General features: G+C 41.1%; 1 protein-coding gene across 31 annotated transcripts in view; it reads left to right on the top strand.

Annotated features, from left to right (window-relative positions):
* The window catches only part of ZNF532 (zinc finger protein 532), a 125,597-nt gene that overhangs the window by 70,056 nt on the left and 30,385 nt on the right, over window positions 1–25,156 (top strand). For 19 of the 31 annotated variants that reach the window (XM_008013941.3, XM_008013936.3, XM_008013944.3 and 16 more), the window contains 4 exons: window positions 3,125–3,306; window positions 7,945–8,121; window positions 16,770–16,932; window positions 22,316–22,597. The exons of 2 other annotated variants lie outside the window; for them this stretch is intronic. In XM_008013941.3, the coding sequence (XP_008012132.1) occupies window positions 3,125–3,306; window positions 7,945–8,121; window positions 16,770–16,932; window positions 22,316–22,597 (804 nt within the window). The remainder of the gene's footprint in view (window positions 1–3,124; window positions 3,307–7,944; window positions 8,122–16,769; window positions 16,933–22,315; window positions 22,598–25,156) is intronic. 10 more of the 31 variants (XM_037987944.2, XM_073006270.1, XM_073006269.1 and 7 more) reach the window with 2 other exon arrangements.

Raw genomic sequence — 25,156 nt, 5'->3', positions numbered from 1 at the left:
TACTTGATTAAAAAAAGTAAGGAAAGTCAGTAATTACAGGCCCCAAAGAAATCCTTGTCTGCCCTCATGCTGAAATACATTCCCCCAAACCCAGAGGATGTTCATCATTTTCATGAATTCAAAGCATTCCAGAAAAGCTAATGGAAGATACTTCTTTGTGCTGTGAAAATGCATCACCACTATCATGGGAAGCAGGGATGACAAGTTTTCTATAACAGGAACAGTGAATACAACTTGAAGGAATACAGTTAAGCAAATGATGTCATATGAGTTTAAAACTATTGATACCATGCAAGCATCAAGGAGGAGGATGTCTCCAACCAAAATAGCTTTTTTTTTTTCCTCAAAATGGAATGAAGCCGGCATGGTGGCTCATACCTGTAGTCCTAGCACTTTGAGAGGCTGAGGCAGGAGGATTGCTTGTGGCTAGGAGTTTGAGACCAGCCTGGACAATATGTGAGACCCTGTCTGTGCAAAAAAAATACAAACATTGGCTGAGTGTGGTGGCGTGTGCCTGTGGTCTCAGCTACTGGGGAGGCTGAGGAGTGAGGATCGCTTGAGGCCAGGCGGTGGAGTCTGCAGTGAGCTGTGATCACGACACTGTACTCCAGCCTGGGCAACAAAGTGAGAGCCTATCTCAGAACAAGAACAAAAACAAAACCCAAACAGAATGGAGTCAAGGAGTAGAGGAGGCAGGTAAATAAAGATAGGAATGCAGGGGTAACTAAGTGTCTGTACGTAGATATGCATGCATCTACAGAAACTAAAGGCAAGGTCTCTAGTGTCCAGCGCGACTCCCCGGTGACCATTTTCTCCCACTTCGGGAATTGCAAAGTATGAAAGCATTTTGATTTGAGGCTGCAGTCCCTATGACTTCCTCTTTCTCCTTGTGCTTCTGTATCGAAAGTGGGTGAGGAGCCTCAGCTGATGGGAACGAGTGAGTGCAGAGTCCTACAGCTAGCTGGGGAGACATGATGATGATACATTCCAGTGAATTTAAGTAATTCCTTGTGCATCTTATATGTATTGTGAAGGATAACCATTTGTAGTATATCTTGATGAAAATGTGAAAATTTTTTTCAGGGAACACTGTCTGCTTTTTAGATTTTCTTTCCATTTTCTACCATTCTAAAAGTAGTACAATCACATTACTTTAGATAAAAGAGAAGCAGCAGGGGAGGGGGACTCACGTCGACACTGACATACTGTGGGCACTGTTGGTATATTTGCTAATGGTTTTCCCTGTGTGTTTTTGTTTATTCATTCATTATATCCCCACCCCACTCCTAGACTCCAGTTCAAATCCTGGTTCTTCCACTTAATAGGTTTGGAGCCTTGGGCGAGTTTCTTAACTTTACTGAGCCTCATTTCCTTATCTGTAAAATGGAGATGTTATCTGCTTCATAGGTTATGAGAATTAAATGAGATGATGTACTTCAATTTACTTAATGTATTTAAAATACCTAGCTTAATCTTACCATTTGACTCATGGTAGGATGGGACCAATCTATATATTTTAATATAACATATATATACACACGTGCGTGTGTGTGTATATGTATGTATATAAATGTGTGTGTGTGTGTGTATATATATATAATGTTTTTTGACTTCTTTTAGTATAGAAAATGCTAACTTTATTCCCAAGTAAGTGCAAGCCATTTTAAGTTGCCTGTGGAAGTTCAGACATCATAATTCCCTGCCTGGGACTGTGTGAAGGTAGATAGAAGACTTGAGTTCACAGAAACAAATGATTACCTGTGGTAATGTAGATGTTAACAGGATCTGTTATTAATGAATCTGTTGACTGCTTTTCCTTGCTGTGGCTTGTTTTAACCTTTGAAATATGTGTTACAAGAAAAGGAGTGCTGTTTTTTTAATGATGCTAACTTCATCAAAGCTACCTGTAATGTTCTTATTTTGTGATTATAATAAACATTTCGTGGGATAAAATTGTTATTTTAGTCCTTTCAGGAGAAAATCAAGAAAGAATTTTCAAGTGAGTTTCCTATTTTTCTTAGTCTAAGTCACTTGGAAGTTTAAACCTTAATTTTTGGGCGTGCTTCAAAAACTAGAAGAATAAAAAAAGTTGTTTTAAAATTTCTTAACTGTTGTCAATATAAACAAATGCTTTGAATCTTAGCAAGAATCTATATTTTGAGGCTTTCTTTGGCTTTAATACAAATTGTACATTTTAGAAGATGGTAGATAATTTGTGTTTGCATGAATTTCTGAAAGTATTTAAACACAGTTTATGTCATATGCTATGTGAGGTTTATTTTTGGGGTGGAAGTAATAAGTCCTCAGTTTATGTTTACTTTAATTTTTTTTTGGTTTTGTGTTTTTAAAAATATACCATGTTTATTGCCTATATCCAAGAGGATGAAAAATAGTGTTTTGAGTTTTCCTGGATAGTTAATGATATAGAGCCTTTTCCAAAGAGGATTTCACCTTTAATTTTATTTTATGCATAATCAGATTTTAAGCTCTATAAAATTTTAATTTAATGTCTAAATTTATATACTTGAACTTGAGTTCCTTGGTTTTAATTATAAATTTTATCATGGCCAGGTCATCCATTTAAAGGCCAATTTAAGTGCAAAAAGAACAAATATTTTGCTGTAGCCATTCTTTTGCATTCCTGTATTTCAGATTTCAAATAACTGGTCGGGGAACAATTAGATTAGCTTCTAATTAATTTTTATTATTTTGGAGAAAGCTTTTTATGAATTGTGAGGACTGTGACTACTGTCAAGATACATATGCCTATAAACTTGTTACTATGTATTAAAATTGTTTGCTCACATAAATTTGTAAGAATACCTCTCTTCTTTGCCCTAAGCAAAATGCAAAAGTAACAGAATTGGAACTCTGCTAAAATGGATGTTTTTAGCTCATACTTTGAGAGGAGCCTGACTACATAGCACATACTGTGATTTTACAGGATAAAGAATTGTACGCAGGACATGTAACTTTCAAGTTGGCTTTTCCCTTGGGCTTAGAATTAATTACTGTAGCGTTTGAAATGAAGGATGTATAATTATCTGGAGGTTTAACCACGGTTCTTTGCATATTAGAAAGTACTTAGTAGGACCAACCCTGTTTCCCCCTTTGGTTTGTTTAGAAGACTTGCACTATCTGCCAGATGCTGCTTCCTAACCAGTGCAGTTATGCATCACACCAGAGAATCCATCAGCACAAATCTCCCTACACCTGCCCTGAGTGCGGGGCCATCTGCAGGTCGGTGCACTTCCAGACCCACGTCACCAAGAACTGTCTGCACTACACGAGGAGAGTTGGTTTTCGGTCAGTATATCATTCACTTATGTGCAAGTAAAACTCGTTCACTTACAACCGCACAGCATTTTGAGTGGTCTACACACACAGTTTTCTGGGTCATACAGTGATACCTCGATTAACAGATCCTCTGGGAACCTAGCTCGTTTGTAGAGTCCATCTGTTTGAATCCTCTTAATGTAATGTCGGCCCTGCTGGTCCTCACAAATCGGAGGGTCATGGGGCCTCTCCTTTTAGGCACAGTCTTGCATGTATGCAGGTGTGACTTTGACTGTCAGGTTTTTTTGTGTCTCTCCCGTTTTTAGCAGACTTTTGCTATCATACTCTTTGCATTTTAACCCCTGCAAGAAAACTGTACATTCTGTACCTCTTAATATTTCCCCTTCTCATGAAAACAGAAATAGTGCGATGGTCTTTTACTTTTATTTTGTCCATGTTGAAGGATGGGGTGTATGTCCTAGCCTTGCACTCCAAATAACTTCCTCCTCCTCCCCACTCCTCCTCCCCTCTCCTCCTCTCCCTCCTGCCTTCCTCCTCCTCCTCCCTCTCCCCCCTTCTCTCCCCTGTCTTCTCCTCTCCTCTCCCTCCTCCCCCTTCCTCCTCCTCCCTCTCCCTCCCCACTCCTCCTCCTCCCTCTCCCCTTCTCCCTCCTCCCCATTTACTCCTCCCTTCTCCACCCTCCCTCTTCTCCCCTTCCTCCTCCTCCCTCTCCCCATTCGAGTTCTCTCATTCCTCCCTTGTCTCTTCTGTGTATCTTCACTGTGGTCCCTTTTACTGCCCCCTAGGATTCTCAGATGTGCATTGTACATCATCTGGCAAATCTAATGTTAGCTAGTGTTGAATGATGATACATTTGAACTTTTTTCTCCATCTTATGACCTTCTGGTGCCTTTTATATTTTCACTAAGAAGATTCCACCAGAAAACACGTCCATTGATACACATTGTCTTTGTTAATAGAGGTATTACTGTACTATATGTTTATCTTAACATTATGTATTTGCTTACCTGGTACCTTTGTTAGATTGTTAATATGCAATGATTTTTTTTTACCTGTAATAAATTATGTTTAATAAAAATGAAGTCCAGTTAGCATGATTTGATGGTTTTATTTAAGTTTAGGTTATGGTATCATCAATTCCTAGGTGGTTCTGCCCAGTTTTCCATTAATAACACTAAGCTATGAGACTTACTTCACATTTTATCTCATGCCTCCAAACCTGTAATGCACAAGTGTTTTATGAATTGAGATCTAGCCTGGTGGAAACCTTTGGCTTGGAAATCAAGAAACCAGTTTTCTTGTACCACTTCTGCCAGTAACTAATTATGTGGTAATTCACGTATTCTCTCTGTACTGTGGTGCCTCTGTCTATAAAATTGGTGCATTGTCTGCCTCCAGCTCCACTGGGATGTTACTGAGTAAAACAGGATAATCAAAGGTGCCCCAGATCTGCAAAGTCCATGCAGAATAATACTTTCGTTCTTGCCATCACGTTTTGAAACTATTATTAATGGATTCTGCGTTTAATAATAGAAAGCAGCTCTGCAGCACTTCCCAAGTGCTCTTCTTTGCACTGATGTGGAATTTTTCTCAAATGTTTAGTTTTTCTAATATAATGAAAGTAAACTTAGGTTGGTATGATTAAAAGAAGTATGACTTCTGCAATTTTAGCTATTGGTGCTGTCTTTCCTGAATTAAAACAGAAGCTCCACATGCAGGCTGAAAGTAATCAGCTTACTTGGGAAAAGACCATCCTTGCCCTTCTGTTCTTTTGCCCTACTCACAGAGTTGTTCAAATTTGGTATTTTGAATTGCATATTTCAAGTTGTTAACCAAAAATTTTGTGTTCAGTGTGGATTTTTTTCTCCCTGGACTTGAGGATATATGGGGCTGGTAAAAAACGATGTGTTGTGAAGTTTAGTTCATATTGACTGCTCCTTTAGAGGAGAGGAACATTTTTAACCGTAATGCTTTTCCTCTGCTGCTTCATGTAATGGTCCATGTTCATGTTTAAGTGGGGCTTAGTACCCCTGTGGCCTTGTCATGTTTTTTGCTTCCTTTGGCTTTATAGTTACTCATTTTCAATATGCCTTTTCTTTAGCCAGAGGAGTCTAATGTGGCAGCATGGTTCCCACGCCTCGCTTTGTCTCGTCTTGGTGTAGTGTGCCTTGCTGTCTCTCCTCCTGCTCATATTATATCTCCCAAATATTGATGGGTCATCCCTGGCTCCTGGTTAACTTGGTAAAAGTTATATATTGATAAAAGTCAAATATTTTTTCTGAATTTTCCTGCCTCTTGATACACTGGACTCTGTATCTAGAAAGGGGAATGGTTATAGGATTTTATACTGTAAACTTTTTTTTTTTTAATTCAAAAAATAAAGAAAGTTTATTGCGATCCAGAACAGGACTTCAGGATATTACGTATTTCTTAGTAGACAGGATTTTTCATAGCATTAAGATACTGTATGAGCCGTTCGAAGTCTGCCTTTCTTTGTCTTATTTACATCCCCCATTGGCCTCTGTTGCCCCCTGAAACTCCTCTTCTTCCTGTAGGCAGATGTTGTATGACTTTTTAAAATACCCTGCTTTCGTTTCTTACATTAAAGAGGGTTTCCCTTGGCCTCCATGGCGTTCTCTGGGTTGAGTCACAGCCACTTCCTTTTGCTTCAAAAAATTCCATCTTTATTTTAGATACTTCCTTTTTATTTGCTGTACATTAAACCCTCCTCTCACTCCGAGTGACTTTAGGTTATTATTGCTTTTCTCTGTATTCCTTTTTGTCCTTCCTGGGTCTTTTGCCCTTTGAACACTACCATCTTTCTATCCTTCATGGGAAAATCTTCTGTTTATAGTTTATGGTGTGGTGGGTCCTTCAGTTTCATTAATTACTCATCTACTTTTGTTTTACATAATCTTCCTCTTTCATGGGAGTTGTAGGCTTCTAGGTTTGGGAAGAACTAAAAATGATCTATTTTAACTCTTCTCATTTTACAAATGAGTAACTGGCTCAGAGAGGAGCATTAACCTGTTCAAGACACCCAGTAAGTTAACCCAAAATGGTTTCAGTATGCTTGGGTGGCTCTATAGCCTGAAATGCCAGTTCAAGTAGATAGGCTCACGAGGCTTTCCTTTTATTCTGTTGTTGTTTAGTGTTTTCACATAGCTGTTGCTGAACATAATGCCTTAAGTCACTGGAAATGCTAATGCATTAGTTATGATTTTTAACAGAATGCTTGCAAAGCCTAAATAGAATGCATGCAATCCAGAACATGCCACTCCTATGTAACTTTGGAAGCATCTCCATGATTCAGAAGGGAGGTTCTAAGAATAGAAGCATCTTAGATTGTCATAGACGTCTTTGGATACTTCCCCCTGGAAACCAGGCCCTGTCTGCAGTCTTTCTTCCCTGGGTAGTTTACATCCGGGAGCACGTATGTTCAGTTGTATTAGAAGTATATTTCTGGAGACTTTTGTACCTGCAGAGAGACCACTCTTAAATAGTTTTCAAGTGTGAACAAGGAAGACTTGGTCATCAAGTGGAGGTGTTATAAGTGTTGCTTAGAGTCTTTGTGTGAAAAAGATGAGATAGAGGAGAAATGTATTTTAGTTTTAAAGTTTGTCTTCATTGGATTATATTTGAGCAAGTAATTAGCTAATTGTGAGATTATAAGCTAGAGAGACAATTTTTTTTAAGAGATGCTGAATTTTCAGAGGTTTATAATTCATGCAATTTCTTAAACAAATGCAAGTGTACTTAAATGTATTTTCTAGGAGACAGAACACCTAGGTGGTTGACCTTCTCTATCCTGTGGACCACCATGAACCCTGCATACATTGACCACATCAGTGTGTACCAGGAAACAGTGGGCCGAGGCTTTGGAGCCAGAACTTCTTTGTTCTCCTCTGCCCCTGTGTTCATGGCATGTAGGTTTAGACACCGAAGATTTCTTCCGTTAGAAATGCCATTTAGGTCCTGGGGCTGGGTAGGAAATTCAGAGCCCAGGTGCCAGCATCCAGCACGTGGAGGCCTCTCCAAAAACAGTAGTCTGGAGACTTGACATCCATTCTTAAAATGTTAAAGATGCTCCAAAAATAGACCATTTGAGTTTTATTTTTCTTCTTCATGATCTTTTCTCTTAAACATATAAAAATAGGCTGGGCATGGTGGTTTACACCTATCATCCCAGCATTTTGGGAAGTTGAGGTGGGCGAATTACTTGAGGCTAGGAGTTTGAGACCAGCTTGGCCAACATAGCAAAACTCCATCTCTACTAAAAATACAAAAATTAGTTGGGCGTGGTGGTGCACACTGTGATCCCAGCTACTTGGGAGGCTGAGGCACGAAAATTGCTTGAACCTGGGAGGTGGAGGTTGCAATGAGCCGGGATCACACCACTGCACTCCAGCCTGGGCGACAGAGCGAGACCTTGTCCCAAAACAAAACAAAAACAAAAACAAAAAAAACAACCCACAAAAGGCATACAAAATTAAATTGATTTGTAATAGGAAAAAAACTAAAATATACTTCCAAAGGGCCATTAAAAGCCTAAAAGGGCTATGAAAGTGTGTTCATCTCACCCAGTTTTTGCAGTTACACGTGTGTTATGGTCTTGTGCTAATGACCATGTGTTTATTTTTCTAACAGATGTGTGCATTGCAATGTTGTGTACTCTGATGTGGCTGCTCTGAAGTCTCACATTCAAGGTTCTCACTGTGAAGTCTTCTACAAGTGTCCTATTTGTCCAATGGCGTTTAAGTCTGCCCCAAGCACACATTCCCACGCCTACACACAGCATCCTGGCATCAAGATAGGAGAACCAAAGTAAGTCATACCGACTTTCGATTTTTACTCCACTGCTTTATTAGTAATTTAGAGGCGAGGTGTAGTAGTCGTTCTATTGAATAACATTTACCAAGATCTGAAAAATTACGCAGCTATGCCAATTTTGATGCTTTACGAAATACAGCTCAAAGCTCATCCAGATCTGTCTATTCTTTCCAGGTAAAGACATTGTCCAAAAATGTTACCTATTATTTATGCTCTTGTCACGAATTTTTGCTCAGCAAGTAAATTATTTATATATTTTTTTAAGATGAATTTTTCTTTTTTTTTTTTTTTGAGACAGAGTCTTGCTCTGTTGCCCAGGCTGGAGTGCAGTGGTGTGATCTCGGCTCACTGCAACCTCCGTCTCCTGGGTTCAAGCGATTCTCCTGCCTCAGCCTTCTGAGTAGCTAGGACTACAAGTGCATGCCACCACACCCAGCTAATTTTTTGTATTGTTAGTAGAGATGGGGTTTCATCATGTTAGCCAGGATGGTCTTGATATCCTGATCTCGTGATCCCCCCACCTCAGCCTCCCAAAGTGCTGGGATTACAGGCGTGAGACACCGTGCCCAGCCTCTGAAGATGATATTTAACAACTCCTAGGAAAACTATTTTTTAGAAACCCTGTCATCTTTAAATTTTTCCATAGTTCCTTTTTTATAGGGTACACTTTTGCTTAAAAAGTAACATTTTTAAGATGAAAGCAACTTAAGACACTGGTTACTGAATTTAACTTCATAGCCAGTATAAGTCCCTGATTAGTAAAATTTTTTTTGCCTTAATCTTGCTCTTAATTTGATTGATTTTTGCTTTGTGGAGTCTTTAGTAATGAAGTGGTTCTTTGGCAAACAGGGGCTGGCTGCCTGCAGTAGGGGCAGCTTAGCAAAGAGGAGGGAGTGTAGGCGCTGGAGCCAGTCGGAATCCTGCCACCCACTGGCTGGCTGACCTGGGGCCTGCACTGTCTCAGCCGCCATCTTCTCCCCCGTGAAGTGAGGGTCCTGCTTCAGTGAGAGAGATGACGTATTTAAAATGTGTAGCACGATAGTCCCTGTGTCTGGAGTACGGAGGGCTCTGTCAGCATTCATTCGTTCCTTTGTGTCTTCACTCCCTCCTTCTGCACACAGCACTGGATTAATGCTCCTGATTGTGCTCATTTTATTCCTGGATTAGTTATGGCAACATAGAGTTTGATCATTACAAGAAGCTAGATTTGCCGTCCAAATCTGTTGGTGTTTTTTTGCCCATATCTCCATAATTAAGGAAGTATTAGGGGGAAGATATGCAGATATGCCATATTTTACACACACATACACACACACACACACACACCCCCACACACACACACCTGGCTTTTGTTGAAACATTTAGTTTTGAGGAAACATGATTGAATACTAATATATATAAAAAAACTGTGTTGAAGTTAAATTTTATTTTAATAGGACCTTCATTCTGATCTTTGTGGGGTGATCCCAAAATGAAACACATTACAAATTCAGGAATCCATACATGGCTTGATGGCCCTGAAGATGGGGATTAGTGAATTTTACTGTCTTCAGTTTTCAGGACAGTTAGACTTCTGGGTACTAATGCAGCCTTTCCCCTGGAGTGAATGTAGTTTTTATTTGGTTCTTTATTAAAATAAATAAAATTTGATTGTCAGAAATGTGTGTGACATCTGGAACAGTAGTTGTTACTCAGAATGTAAGGAAGCAAATGATTAAAATAGGCTAAAACCGTATTCCTCAAATTTGGCTATTATATAGAAAGCAATTATTCCAGTGTTTTCTTTTCTTTCTCTCTATTTTTGAGATGAAGTCTCTTTCTAATCCAGGCTGGAGTGCGATCATGCCTCACTGCAGCCTCGACCTCCTGGGCTCAGGTGATCCTCCTGCCTCAGTCTTTCTAGTAGTTGGGACCACAGGTGCGCACGTGCACCACCACGCCTGGCTGATTTTTCAGTTTCCTGTAAAGACGGGATCTTGCTGTGTTGCCCAGGCTTGTCTCGAACTCCTGGGCTCAAGCAGTCCTCCCAAACTGCTGGGATTGCAGGTGCGAGCCACTGCACCCCGCCCCAGTATTTATTCTCTTCCTTTCCTTTCCTTCTCTTTCCCTTTCCCTTTCCTTTCCTTCTCTTTTCTTTTCCCTCCCCTCCCCTCCTCTCCTGTTTCTTTCTTTCCTTCTTTCCTTCCTTCCCTCCTTCCTTCGTTCCCTCCCTCCCTCCCTCCTTCCTTCCTTCTCAGAGTCTCTGTTGCCCAGGCTGGAGTACAGTGGCATGATCTCAGCTCACTGCAAGATCCGTCTCCCGGGTTCACACCATTCTCCTGCCTCAGCCTCCCGAGTAGCTGGGACTACAGGCGCCCACCACCACGCCCAGCTAATTTTTTGTATTTTTGGTAGAGATGGGGTTTTACCATGTTAGCCAGGATGGTTTCGAACTCCTGACCTCGTGATCTGCCTGTCTCGGCCTCCCAAAATGGTGGGATTACAGGCGTGAGCCACCGCGCCTAGCCCCTCCCTCCCTCCATCCCTCCTTCCTTCCCTCCCTCCCCTCCCTCCTTCCCTTCCCTCCTTCCCTTCCCTCCTTCCCTTCCCTCCTTCCCTTCCCTCCTTCCCTTCCCTCCTTCCCTTCCCTCCTTCCCTTCCTCCCTCCCTCCCTCCCTCCCTCCCTTCCTTCCTTCCTTCCTTCCTTCCTTCCTTCCTTCCTTCCTTCCTTCCTTCCTTCCTCAGTTCTTTAACAAGTGCAAGCCTAAAAATAGGTACTGTATTTTAAATTATAAAAGTGAAACAAATTTATAGAAGTGGTTAACAAAACTCCAAAGCCAGCGAAAGATAAGTTAATCGCATGGATTCAGTGTGAGGGCTAGTCTGACTGCCTGGAGCCCTTACCCTCAGCCTGGCTGTGGCAATGGGGGCTGCTGCACCAGATCTATTGGGCCTAGTAGGCCTGTACTGCAGTGTGCCCGAGATAACCCTCCCTCACCCCCTTTTCCAATTAAAGCTAAGGTAAAAGCTTTCATCCTGTGGCTGTTTGGCCTACATTTGACCCAAAGATTTCTTTTGGCATTAAATCCATCTCTATCCTGTTTACGTTAGTCCAAAATGACTAAGTAGTCCCAGCTCAGGCACTGAAATCCCCCAGCAGTATTTGTTTAACAGGTGGTTATACAAATGACGTAAATTTATGCAAATGATTTGCATTAATTTTTTAAATGATCAGTGTTAAAATAACCTCTCACCCGTTTTTCTTAGAGAATATATGGGTGTGTGAAAATATACCCATGAAGTCCCATAGTCCCAGCATCCCAGTTCAAAAAGCATGGCACGCGATTTTTCTTTGATTTACTGTGTTTACTGTGTGCTGGGTACTATTGTAAGTGCTTTGTTTCTTGTTTTCCAGTGTGTGGGCAGGCATAGTACCCTGCTGTTTAAAAGGATACTTCGAGTACCCCTTAATCTTTTCTGGATAATTTGGGATCATTTTGAATGTCTATTACTGTATCTCTTTTTTTTTTTTTTCTTTTTTTGAGATGGAGTCTCGCTGTGTTGCCAGGCTGTGGTGCAGTGGTGCAATCTTGGCTCGCTGCAACCTCCGACTCCCTGGTTCAAGCAATTCTCCTGCCTTAGCTTCCTGAGTAGCTAGGATTACAGGCATGCGCCACCACGTCCAGCTAATTTTTGTATTTTTAGTAGAGATGAGGTTTCGCCATGTTGGCCAGGATGGTCTCGATCTCCTGAGCTTGTGATCCACCTGCCTCAGCCTCCCAAAGTGCTGGGATTATAGGTGTGAGCCACCACGCCTGGCCTGTATCTTATGGTAATGAAGTTTTGTGTCTGCTTCTGTTTTTTCCTTGACTGCTGATTAACAGCAGTTTCTTTTGCTATGCCTTCCATTTATTGGCAATGTCTAAATGTATGTAAGTGGAGAAATGAGAACTTCAAAATAAGAATTGTATAAGAGACAGAGTTTTTGAACATGTTCCTAAGAAGTAAAACATGCAAAATTAGAATAGAGGCATGAGAGAGGAGTATGGAGTCAGAGGAAGCTGAATTTGAACCTTGACCCTGAAATCTGTTTAACACCAAGCAGATTATCTAGTCTCACTAAGTACTGGTGTCCCATCTGTGAAATGGCAGCAGTGTCATCTACCTAACCGGGGCTGTGGGGATTAGGTATATGATGTGGAGGATGGTGCTTTGCCCCTAGCTGGATTCAACTGATGGTAATGTAGGAGGCTTATGGCAGCAATTTCAAAGCTTGGAGTCTTTTATTTATTTGTTGTGACACCTGTTTGAAGTGTTTTGGAGAGTTTATTGCTATAAATTTGACCTCACTGACTATGGGTATTTGGTTTTAGCTTTTTATTCTTTTCTCTTTCTCCTTCCTTTCCCCTTCCTCCTCTCCTCCTCTCTCTCTCTCTTCCCTCTTCTCCCTCCCCTGCTGCCTTCGTTGTGGTGTAGTCACGCTGCTACTCACCCAGTCTTGCATTTAGGATTAGGTCCAGACTTCCAGGTTTGGCCTTCAAAGCCCTGCACAACTCGAAAGCACCCTCTGTGGCCACGCCCACACCCCTGGGAGCCCAGCCACACTGGGATTCTCACTGTTTCCCAGCAAACCGTGCCCAGTAGACCCCTGCCTTTGTGCAGACTGGTCTCTCTATTTTGAATGCCACCCCTCCTCTCTGCCTGGCAGCTGGTCTCCCTGGGGATTTTCCATTTTTGTTGGAGAGTTTGCTCCATCCTCAGATTCTGCTCCTAAAAGACATGTCTGTGAGGTTTGTCGTATTTGGACTTCAAAAAAAAAAATCAACTGCAGTTTTTAATGGATTTTATCCTTCAAAAAAAGCTGGAAGAACATGGAGACAACGCGTGCATCTTTTTCCCCCAGATTGCTCAGTTGTTAGCGTTGCAATCATTGGTCTGTCTCCTTCCCTGCTTTGTATTTAGGAGGAAAGGGGAACCATGATGTAAATACTTTGGTGTGTTCTGGTCCCTTCCACAAAAGGAACTTGTGTAAATAACCTCCATGCAGCGGCCCCAGTCAGGAAGTCTGTTGATTATAATACAGTCCAGTTCATTGACTTCATCCACATTCCTCCCAGTTGTTAGGCGTGTCTTTCTCCTCTCTGGTCCGAGATCTTATCTGGGTGTACATTTTGAATGTACTTGTGCTGCCTTATCAGTGTCCTTCCGTCTGAAGCAGTAGCTCAGTGTCCCCTGCTCTCATGTGTTTGGCCTTCTAAAAGGGGACCCAGGCCTCTCCTGTGGCTGACCCTCACTTGGTCTGTCACTGCGGTCTCATTGCTGGACTTGGGCATGTGCTCTTGGCGGCAGTGACTGGCCTGTGATGCCATGCTTTTCTCAAAGGATCACTCTGGGGGCAAGAGCGACGTCCACCTATCCTACAGGGTAGTGGTGATGCTGCCCTTCATCATCAAGGCAAGGCAGTGTCTGCCCGGTTTCTCCATTGTAAAGTCACCATTTTCCCTTTTATATCTGTTCGTATTTTGTTGAGAGGGATCCTAATATTACACCAACAACCGGTTCCTCAGCCTCCTCAGAATGACACCTACGTAAATAGATGGTCTCCTGTTTTACACTTTCTGTTATTAAGACAGCACATCCAAACAACAGATCCCTCCCCAAAGGAATGTAGCATGAACAAAATGAGTTGTGGTGTTGCTTGTGAATCATGATTTCTCAAAATGTGAAAATTGAGTTTTTGAGGTGGAGTCTTGCTCTGTCACCCAGGCTGGAGTGCAGTGGCGTGATCTTGGCTCACTGCAAGCTCCGCCTTCCGGGTTCACGCCATTCTCCTACCTCTGCCTACTGAGTAGCTGGGACTACAGGCGCCCACCACCACGCCTGGCTAATTTTTTTGTATTTTTAGTAGAGACGGGGTTTCACCATGTTAGCCAGGATGGTCTTGATCTCCTGACCTTGTGATCCGCCTGCCTCGGCCTCCCAAAGTGCTGGGATTACAGGCGTGAGCCACTGCGTCCAGTTGAGTTCCGAGCAGTTCCTTAGCCTAGCTAGTAAATCTGAGTTCTTTTCTTGAAGCTATCTTTTTTCTTTTTTTTTTTTTTTGAGATGGAGTCACTCCGTCGCCAGGCTGGAATATAGTGGTGTGGTCTCAGCTCACTGTAACCTCTGCCTTCTGGGTTCAAGCAATTCCCCTGCCTCAGCCTCCCAAGTAGCTGGTACTACAGGTGCACACCACCACGCCCGGCTGATTTTTTAAAATATTTTCATAGAGACGGGGTTTGACGATGTTGGCCAGGTTGGTCTCGATCTCCTGACCTGGTTCAAAGTTCTGGGATTACAGGCATGAGCCACCGGGCCCGGCCAAGTCTATCCTTTTAAAAAAAATTGTCCTATGCCAACTACAGAAAAAACAGGAAATGGAGACAAACAAAGCAATAAAAATACATATACTATTATCCAGCAGACATGACGACAATCCTATGCCTTCTCTTCCTTTTCTGTGCCTTTTAAAAAATGTGATCACATCGTACATTGTCTTGTTATCTTCTGTTTCAATTTGCGTGAAAATCTTTCCATGCCATTGGTATAGCTCTGTGACATAATTTTTAAAAATCTTCATATAGTTTTCTTTCTTTCTTTTTTTCTTTTCTTTTGTTTTCTTTTTCTTTTTCTTTTTTTGAGACATAGTCTTGCTCTGTTGCCCAGGCTGGAGTACAGTGGCGTGATCTCAGTTCACTGCAACCTCCACCTCCTGGGCGCAGGCAATTCTTGTGCCTCAGCCACCCAAGTAGCTGGGACTACAGGTGTGCGCTCCCACGCCTGGCTAATTTTTTGTATTTTTAGTGGAGATAGGGTTTCGCCCTGTTGCCCAAGCTGGTCTCAAACTCCTGAGCTCAGGCAATCCACCGGCCTCAGCTTCCCAAAGTGCTGGGATTACAGGCATGAGCCACCATGCCGGCCTAGTTTTCTGTTTAACCATTTATACTCTTCGGCATTTGGACTGTTCACAATACTAAGCAGTTTCAAACAGGGAGAAAGTGAACATCTTTGTCACACCTGCTACAGTTAATGATGACACATGATTAGTGTACAACATTGTGCTGCAGTGTACGATCCTGAAAACCTCGTCTGCTCCTCAGCACCCCCGCCCCCAAGGGTACTTGTGCTCTGCAGTAAAGTAACATCTCAAGACCTTTAAAAAACAGGCCAATCCAGTTAAACTTATAAATCTTATGGGGGAAAAAGAGAAAAAAGTCACAGGAAGGGGAGCATCACACACCGGGTCCTATTGTGGGGAGGAGAGAGGGGGGAGGGATAGCATTAGGAGATATACCTAATGTAAATGATGGGTGCAGCTATGTACCCATCAAATGTAATGGGTGCAGCACACCAACATAGCACATGTATACATATGTAACAAACCTGCACGTTGTGCACATGTACCCTACAACTTAAAGTAGAATAAAAAAAAAAAAGAGAAAAAAAGTTAAATCTGTAATTTTGAACAGAGAATTGCACAGTGAGGTTTGAAGCTATGTGGGCCCTGAGAGAGGGAAGGCACGTGGTTTAGGAGGCATTCCTTTCTTCACCTTTGCCGTAGGAATACCAGGTAAAACCTCAACTTCTCTCTCCTCCTTTCTGACCCTCACATCCAGTCGGCTTTTCTCTGACCTTTTCCTAAGTGGCTCTTTAGAATTCTTTGTGCCCATTCTCACAGTTCTCCAGACAAAATACAGATGCCCATAGGCCCTCCCCTATGCGCCAGGGTGACCCAGAGCAGTGACTAAAAAATGGTGACCTGCTGCCATCAGAACTGTTCACAAATGACCGATCACATCCATTAGAGGCAGAGGCTGGCGGCAGGGTAGACGCAGCCCTTTACCCTCCCCAGACGTCTCGTGCCCTCGTTTCAGTAGAGAGTGTGGATGGGCAGGAAGGATATTATGTTCAGAAGTTTCAGATCTGCTGAATTCATTTGAGGAGGCTGCTTGTTAGTAACATATTAGTCATGGAAATAGTTTGTAGGAGACAAGCGAATATTTTAAATCATTCAAAGCATAAGAAACATTTAAGCATTGTTGAAATAACAGTAGTATCGATTTTATTTTCTGTTTCTTGATTTTAGTGTATATTTGTTTACTAGCGTAGGGCTTCCTGTGTTAAGAACAGGTATAGAAATATTGACATTCAAGTGTAAAATTGCTACTGACTCTAAATGGAAACTTTGGAGTTGAGTAGTCCTATTTAGTTTATTAATCAGATTAACATTCTTTTCCAAGTTAGGGTATCATCATTGCCTGGTCTGATCTTAAAAAAAAAAATCTTTAAAAAAAAAGCATGCTTTTGCTCTGTGTTAAAGTAACATGAAGACTTTGTGCAAACATGTGCCAGTTATAGATTTGTGAGTAGTAAAATGGTCATTAATTTAGATTTCTAAGTAAATGTAGCCAAATACATCTTTACTCAAAATGTTAAGGTTGATCTATGATTGAGTGATGCCAGTTGTCTTCAAAAGTTTGTTCAAAGCTAATTGTTGTTCTATTTATTGTGTTTGTGTGTTCTCAGTGTGCCTCTGCCTCCCGAGTTCTTTAGCTATAAAATAGCAGCTCCTTTGACTTAAAACAGGCTGACTGACATGATCTCGCTGCACTCTTCTGTTTTAGAATAATATATAAGTGTTCCATGTGCGACACTGTGTTCACCCTGCAAACCTTGCTGTATCGCCACTTTGACCAACACATTGAAAACCAGAAGGTGTCTGTTTTCAAGTGTCCAGACTGTTCTCTTTTATATGCACAGAAGCAACTTATGATGGACCATATCAAGGTGTGTGTGCGTCTAACCTCTCCTTTAAATGAATTGCAGATCCATTCACTGGTCATAAATCAAGGCTGAGCTGCAGGTGACTCTAAAGCACGTCTCACTGTCGAGGGAAGGGATGGATGCTGGTCGTTGTCAGTGAGCAACTTACGTGCTGTCATCGTGTGGTCATTTGACTGTGGGGTGCTTTTCATTCAGGAGTCCTGATCTGCCTACCAAAAGATTGGTGAAAAGGAACCAATGCCTGCCCTGATGTTGAGTAAAAAAGTACTAGGGTTTTTTTTTTCTTTCTTTTTCTTTTTCTTTTAATATGTGAAAATGGTGACTGTGAAGTTTTCCTTTCCTTTCTTTTCTTTCTTTCTTTTTTTTTTTTGAGAGAGAGTGAGTCTCCCTCTGTCTCCCAGGCTAGAATGCAGTGGCACGATCTTGGCTCACTGCAACCTCTGCCTCCCAGGTTCAAGTGATTCTCCTGCCTCAGCCTCCCGAGTAGCTGGGATTACAGGTGTGCACCACCACACCCGACTAATTTTTGTAATTTTTGTATTTTTAGTTTCACCGTGTTGGCCAGGCTGATCTTGAACTCCTGACCTCAGGTGATCTGCCCGCCTTGGCATCCCAAAGTGCTGGGATTACAGGCATGAGCCACCATGCCCCACCGAAATTTTCCTTTTCTTGAGAATTCACTATTGTATAATACTTAGACAAGGGCTCTGATGAATTATGCTAATTCATACAAATATTGGTATATTTAGAAAAATGAAGGTTTTTTCCCTTGAAATTATTTAAGCGGTTAGGTTTGCATTGTAACTAATGCCCCTAAACCTTTTAGTTTTGTTTTTTTTTTTTCTTTTCTGTAAAGATTGCATTGTAAATGGACTGTTAAATATCTAGGATATAGTATGGTACCTGGCACCTAGTGGTGTTCAGTTAATGAAATGAATAAATATCCAGTGTGGTCTGTTTTACTCTCCAACCCCCAAAAGGGGCACAGAAATCTATTTATAGCCTTTTAAGCTTACTAAGTCCAGTGCTTAGTTCTAGCTGCTTAACTGTCCACTGTAATATGTTAAGCATTTTTTTTTTCCTTGTGTGATTAGAAGATAATATCCATTGGCTTTCAGAGATTAAAATGACTTACTTTTTAAACAGAGAAACAAGAGACCCCATATTATCAGGAACTCAATCTCTTTCTTTTAGTTTTGCTCTTTTAAAAATATATTATACAGGCTGGGCACAGTGGGTCACACCTGTAATCCCAGTATTTTGGGAGGCCACGGTAGGTGGATCACTTGAGGCCAACATGGTGAAACCCCATCTCTACTAGAAATACAAAAATCAGCTGGATGTGGTGGTACATGCCTGTAATCCTCGCTACTTGGGAGGCCGAGGCAGGAGAATCACTTGAACTCAGGAGGCAGAGATCGCAGTGAGCCGAGACTGTGCCACTGTACTCCAGCCTGAGTGACAGAACAAGACTCCGTCTCAAAAACAAACAAAAAATTATACAAAAAAGTTCAGTTTGAAGAGCAAGTAAAGTCCCTGAATTATTCTGGTCTCATGTCGGCTAAATGCCTGGATTATGAATCCTTGACATTTCCTGTATTGAACATATGTGAGTTCATGTAGAGTAATTGCTTAATGCAAATGAACATCTTGGAGATTGTCTCCTTCTGGGCAAGGTGGAGATAGTGGTGGTGATGGCATTACTCAGGTGAATAAAATGCATGGGAGATGCCTTTCATCATTCTCACTTGAAGTACAGTAAAATCCTCTTAAGATACTTTAACTATTTTAGCTAAAATCACATAATTATTTTGATAGTAAATATCTATTTAATGAAACATCAAGAAGAATTTAAAATTGCTTTGAAAAATTTAGGGATGTTGGAATTAGACCAAAATATTTTAACATACTATATGTGTGCCCACAACAAAAAAAGAAATGAGCAGTTGCTTCTTAAGAGGCTTTTAAGGCATTTGCTTTCTGGAACTCATCTTTGCATCTGGAAGTCGGGTCATCAACTTTGTGGTTAGGGTCTTCCTTGTGTTAATAGTGAATTTGGAGGAATACAAGGTTACAAGAAATAGAAACTGAAGAGGAGTGGTAAAATCCTGTGGCCACAAGGAGGAAATAATTGTTTTTATTAATCTGAACCTATGATCAAGACACATGATATGAAAACAGTGGGAATAATCACTTATGTTCTCATTTCATGTATGTTCTATGCATTTAAAAATATCCTGCATTTATATGTTTGGGGATGGGTAAGCATAGTTTTAAAGACATATTGGTGTTTTTTTTTTTTAAATTTTTAAGATGATCTATTTAGCTCTTTTTATTTATTTACATTGCCTGTGCCTGTTCTGTGCAGTTTTTCATGAGGAAGGAAGAGGAGGTAGAACAGGCACAAGTTTTCTCCACATACATACTCACTTAAAGATGGGGCCTTATTTGCCCAGTTAATCCAATTTGTGTCATTTTCTTCTCCTACCAAAATATAAACTTATTTACTTTGTAGGACCTCCATGTTGCCATTTGTATTTAAAGTAAACTTTCAAGTTACAAACATTCGTTCAAATTAATTATTGTTATAGGAGCTAAGGAAAAATCCATTTGAAAAGAAATAAGTTGTTTCTTTATTTTAAAATGACAATATGAATGAATGAATGAATGAATGAATGAATGAATGAGGCAGGTCTTGCCATGTTGCCCAGGCTGAATGTCTGGTCTCAAGTGGTTTTCCCACCTGACCTTCCAGAGCATCGAAATTATAGGTGTGAGCCACCATTCCCAGGTATTTGCTTTTCAGAGTCTTTTTTTTTTTTTTTTTTTTTTAAGGTAAGGTCTCACTCTGTTGCCCAGGTTGGAGTGCAGTGGCATGATCAGGGCTCAAGGCAGCCTCCACATCCTGGGCTCAGGTGATCCTCCAACCTCAGCCTCCCAAATAGCTGGGACTACAGGCATGTGCCACCACGCCTGGCCAGTTTTTGTATTTTGCATTTTTTGTAGAGACAAGGTTTCACTATGTTGCCCAGGCTGGTCTCAAACTCGTGGGCTCAAGTGATCCTCCTGCCTTGGCCTTCTGAAGTACTGGGATTTACAGGCCTGAGCCACTGCACCTGGCCTTAATAGTCTTAATTTTACTTACAATGTAACTTGTTGCTTCTTTTCTGTAATTTCTATAGCACTTTAAGGTTATCTTACAGAAGAATACTTTAATACTTTATCCTTTCGTCAGCTTATCAGTTAGTAAAAATGCATTTGCCTAGAAACTTACAAAAAGTTACTAGAGGGATTTAGGTTTTGTTTTCTTTAGGTTTTAAATGTCAAAAATGGAAAAATTTTGCTTCTTTTTTGAAAAAGAGCAATCAAACACAGAAACCTTCTACCCTGCATGGTGGGCATGAAGCAAGGCATAGTTTTTGGCTATCAAGAAATCATGTCTTGCTCCAGATTTTCTCTTTGCAAAGAACATGGTTAGACATCCACCTCAGCCCGGTGCGCCTCTGTGTTTTTTTTGTTTGTTTGTTTGTTTTTTTTTGAAACGGAGTCTCACTCTGTTGCCCAGGCTGGAGTGCAGTGGCGTGATCTCGGCTCACTGCAAGCTCCGCCTCACCAGTTCACGCCATTCTCCTGCCACAGCCTCCCGAGTAGCTGGGACTACAGGCACCCGCCACCACGCCTGGCTAATTTTTTGTATTTTTAGGAGAGACGGGGTTTCACCGTATTAGCCAGGATGGTCTCGATCTCCTAACCTCGTGATCACCCGCCTCAGCCTCCCAAAGTGCGGGGATTACAGGCGTGAGCCGCTGCGCCCGGCCCGCCTCAGCCCCTGGTTTATGGGCCACTTGTGCTGTTGCCTGTTTGGGTAGACCTTGAGACTTCAGCCAATGAGAAGATGATGGAACCCCTGTTTCCCTCTGGGGGAAAATGGTATTGAAGAAGGTTAGCTAGTTCTTGGCACTGTTTAGAGAAGACCTTACCTTGAGAAAGTGTGATGGAGAGTGTCCTGAAGGAATGGCTGGCTTAAACATCCAAGAAGGAATGTGGAGCTGAGGTCTTTCAGCGTCAGTTTCTGTGACCCAGGGAAACTCGGATGTGTGGAAAGCCTCTTAGGAAAGATTTTTCATGTTGTCTTTCTGTAGGTTCAGGAATTCATGGTTTAACTGCAAGCCTGACTGCTAGTAAGAAGAGACGGCCCTATTCAAAGATAAATTTTATATTGTATACAGAGGCAAAGATTTTAGTTTTTGCTCTCCTCCTCCCTCTTTTTTTGTTTTTGATTTTAGTTTTTGAGACAGGGTCTTGCTCTGTTGCCCAGGCTAGAGTGCAGTGGCGTGATTATAGCTCACTGTAACCTTGAACTCCTGGGCTCAAGCAGTCCTCTTACCTCAGCCTTCTGAGTAACTGGAACTTCAGGCATGCACCACCATGCCCGGCTATTTCTTAATCTTTTTGTAGAGATGGGGTCTCTCTATTTGCCCAGACCGGTCTCAAACTCTAGGTCTCAAGTGATCCTCCTGCCTTGGCGTCCCAAAATGTTGGAATTATAGGCGTGAGCCACTGCATACACCCATCCCTCTGTTTTTATTCCATACTTTTAGAATACAAAACAAAAACCAAAGTGAGCTGGTCTTTAGAATCAAATTGCACTAATTTTACCCTTTTCAAATTTGAAATCCAGTGAGTTTAAGTTGAACATGGCTGTTCGTGACTATTATGTTGATGAAAATAGATAGCTAAGCAGTTTAAAAAGACGTGAGTATCTACTGTGTGTAGTTCTCAAGCCTGGCTGCCATCAGTAAGAAAGGATGGGTTGGGATAGGTGTAAGGAGATGAAAATTACTGACAAAACCCAGCAAAAACCCAGATTGTTACAAGTATTCCAAGAATGTGAAAGGCGTGAAAAGAAAAAGGCTTGCTATTTACTAACGTGTTGATCTTAGATGTTTGCTCAAGTCAGTTTGTTCTAGTTGAATTCCTAATAATGTATTAGCCTATTTAAACATTTCCAGGCTGATGAGAAAGGAGAGGGTTGTTCCGAAATGGTTGGTTGTAGAGAGGCCTCACTCTGGGTTGTGACAGGCGGGTAAAGTACCAGGATTAATTTGTGTTCAATACAGAGGTCTTTCTTTAAAGAATTTTAAAATGGTGTAAATAGATAGGCCTTTAAAAAGCGTTTGGAAAGAGAAATACATAACTTGTAACAGACTTTTATCTCTTTTGAAGTGTATATTTAGCTTAGGTTTTTTTCTTTATATATTAAGAAATACTTCTGAATGAATATAAAATGGTATTGAAATGTGTACCACGTGTTAAGATAGCATACTTGTGCTTTCTTTTAGTGTTGTGATTTGTGATAGATATTTCTTTTCTTTTTATAATGTAGTCTATGCATGGAACATTGAAAAGTATTGAAGGGCCTCCAAACTTGGGTATAAACTTGCCTTTGAGCATTAAGCCTACAACTCAAAATTCAGCAAATCAGAACAAAGAGGACACCAAATCCATGAATGGGAAAGAGAAATTGGAAAAGAAATCTCCATCTCCTGTGAAAAAATCCATGGAAACCAAGAAAGTGGCCAGTCCTGGGTGGACGTGTTGGGAGTGTGACCGCCTCTTCATGCAGAGAGATGTGTACATATCCCACGTGAGGAAGGAGCACGGGAAGGTCAGTAAAGAATGAAAGCTGCTCCGGGTGAGTGCAAGAGAGGGCACTGGACTGGCAAGCTTCCAAGATGTGGGCTCTTGGCTTGGCTCTATCAGTAATTAGTGGTGTGACCTTAAAAATCACTTGGTGTCTCTGTGTCTCAATTCTTTATCTGTAAAATGGACCTTTCCAAATCCTTCAGTCTTTAGTTTTCCTAGTCATTGCCTTCACATGCACTCCTCCAGACTGGTGTGCATGAATGTGGTAAGTTACCTACCACATTCATGTTTATAGCTTAGGAAAGAGAAATATAGTAAACCAAGGTTAAAGGCATTTGAATTTACCTCTATCCCTGTACTAGCTAAGGGAGAAAGGAGCAGAGAAAGACAGTGGAAATGCTGAACACTGCCGGTAGCATTTGTGTAACTTTCATGATTCTTCCTTGAGTTTGGTAGTGGGAAGAGGAACCACATCCTTTTACTTCCAGTAGAAGCTCTGTAACTCAAGATCGCTGAAAAATCTGAGTCACATATGTATATCCTTTCTCTTATAAATAGTATATGTCTCCCACTAATAAGAAATTTAAAAAATACTTATCACAAGACCTAATAACATTAGCAAAATTATTTTTCAATATTATCTAATACTGTATTAAATACAATATTAGGCTGTATTGACATTTCCTGATTGTCTCGAAGTTGGTTTGTTATGGTCAGGATCCAAAAAGTCCACATATCACATTTGGTTGTTGTGTCATTATTTTACGTAGTCCTCCTTCCATTTTATTTTTTAATGTACGGTTGATTTCTTAGAAAAATTGGATTGTCCTATATATAGGTTGTCCCTCACTTTACTAGATTTGGGTAATTGCTACTTTTTTTTCCTAACTTGCTGACACTAGGAACCAACATGGAATTTGCTACTTTTTTTTTTTTTTTTTTTTTTTTTTTTTGAGAAAGTGTCTCACTTTATCGTCCAGGCTGAAATGCAGTGGCATGATCTCGGCTCACTGCAACCTCTGCCTCCTGGGTTCAAGCAATTCTCATGCCTCAGCCTCCCCGGTAGTGAGATTACAGATGTGCACCACCACGTTCAGCTAATTTTTTAATATTTTTGGTAAAGATAGGATTTCACCATGTTGGCCAGGCTGGTCTTGAACTCCTGGTCTCAGGCAGTCCACCCACTTTGGCCTCCCAAAGTGCTGGGATTACAGGCATGAGCCACTATACCCAGCCAGAATTTGCTACTTTTTGACACCGTTTAACTTGTTCCTCTTTATCTCATATTCCTGGAATTTTGATTAGATTTGAATTTTTTAGATAAGCCTATGTCAGCTGGGCATGGTGGCTCATGCCTATAATCCCAGCACATTGGGAGGCCGAGGCAGGATTACTTGAGCCCAGGAGTTCCAGGGTGCAGTGAACCATGATCATGCCACTGCACTCTAGCCTGGGCGATAGAGCAAGACCCTGTCTCAAAACCAAAAAACAACAAAAGAATATGTCATAGGTGCTGTATTCTTTTTGTATTTCATCATGAGGAACATAATACCAGCTTGTCTCATTTGTAGTCCTAATACTGAGATTGATTAGTGGGTTCAGATACATGACATTTTTAAAGAAAGTCATCTTAGTGCTTTAACTTAAGCCAATAGAACAAAATAGTCATGCATAGTGAGCCTTTATAGAGAGTACATAGGAATTGTTTTGTAATTAGTATACACTACATCCTTGAGAAGTTTGTTCTAGTAAATGTGCTAAGAACTGTTCTATAATCTCATTTATTTGTACTACTTGTTTGAGGTACTCATGAAACTGACATGTTTTACTTTGTGATTATCCAAATGGCCTGTGAACATGGCTGGATCACAATGTTCACAAATTGCAAAAAGATGTTTTTATTGTATTTGGTCTCACTACAGTATGTCTTGATATAAAAAGTAGTTACTTACAGAATATATTTGGCTTTAGTGGCACGTTGCTTATTTAATCATCTTAGTCTTAGGCTTTCCTGCTAGCATTGTACAGTGTTCATTGTAAATACTGGGTAGTTTTTCAGGAGCAGTACTTTAATAATCTACAGTATAAATACACTGCCAGGGGTGCTGTCAGTCTGATGTGGTGGTTCTAGGGAGTCTTCACTTGGCACCCCTACCAGACTGCATAAGAGTCAAACAGGAGCTGGCCTTCATCATCATCCGGTAGTCCAGTCCTTTCATTTCATGAGATTTCTGTAACTATTTTGTAACATTTCAGAACTCTTTTCCTTTTTTAAAAAAACTATCTTTATCTTACATATGAGATAATGATTAGATCTAGGATATAAGAGGAGGAGATGATTTCAAAAAAGTTGGTGAGATGAAATGTAACACTGATTGAAAGCCTTTGCCCTGGACCTGCACAGAGATCCCACTCTGAATTGCATGTGTGTGCATGCTTGTGCCCTTGGTTTTGATGGAGATGTTCATCAGAATGGAAATGTTTGGCTTAGTAGGATTTTAGGATTAGCTTTGAAGGAGTTGAGGCCCTGCCTTTGGAATAAGGCACATCAGATTATATTGTAGTTTCAATCCTGTTCCCT

Source organism: Chlorocebus sabaeus, chromosome 18 (assembly GCF_047675955.1).
Source record: "Chlorocebus sabaeus isolate Y175 chromosome 18, mChlSab1.0.hap1, whole genome shotgun sequence".
NCBI lineage: Eukaryota > Metazoa > Chordata > Mammalia > Primates > Cercopithecidae > Chlorocebus > Chlorocebus sabaeus.
The sequence above is the reverse complement of the archived record's forward strand: the minus strand, read 5'-3'. Positions and strand labels throughout refer to the sequence as shown.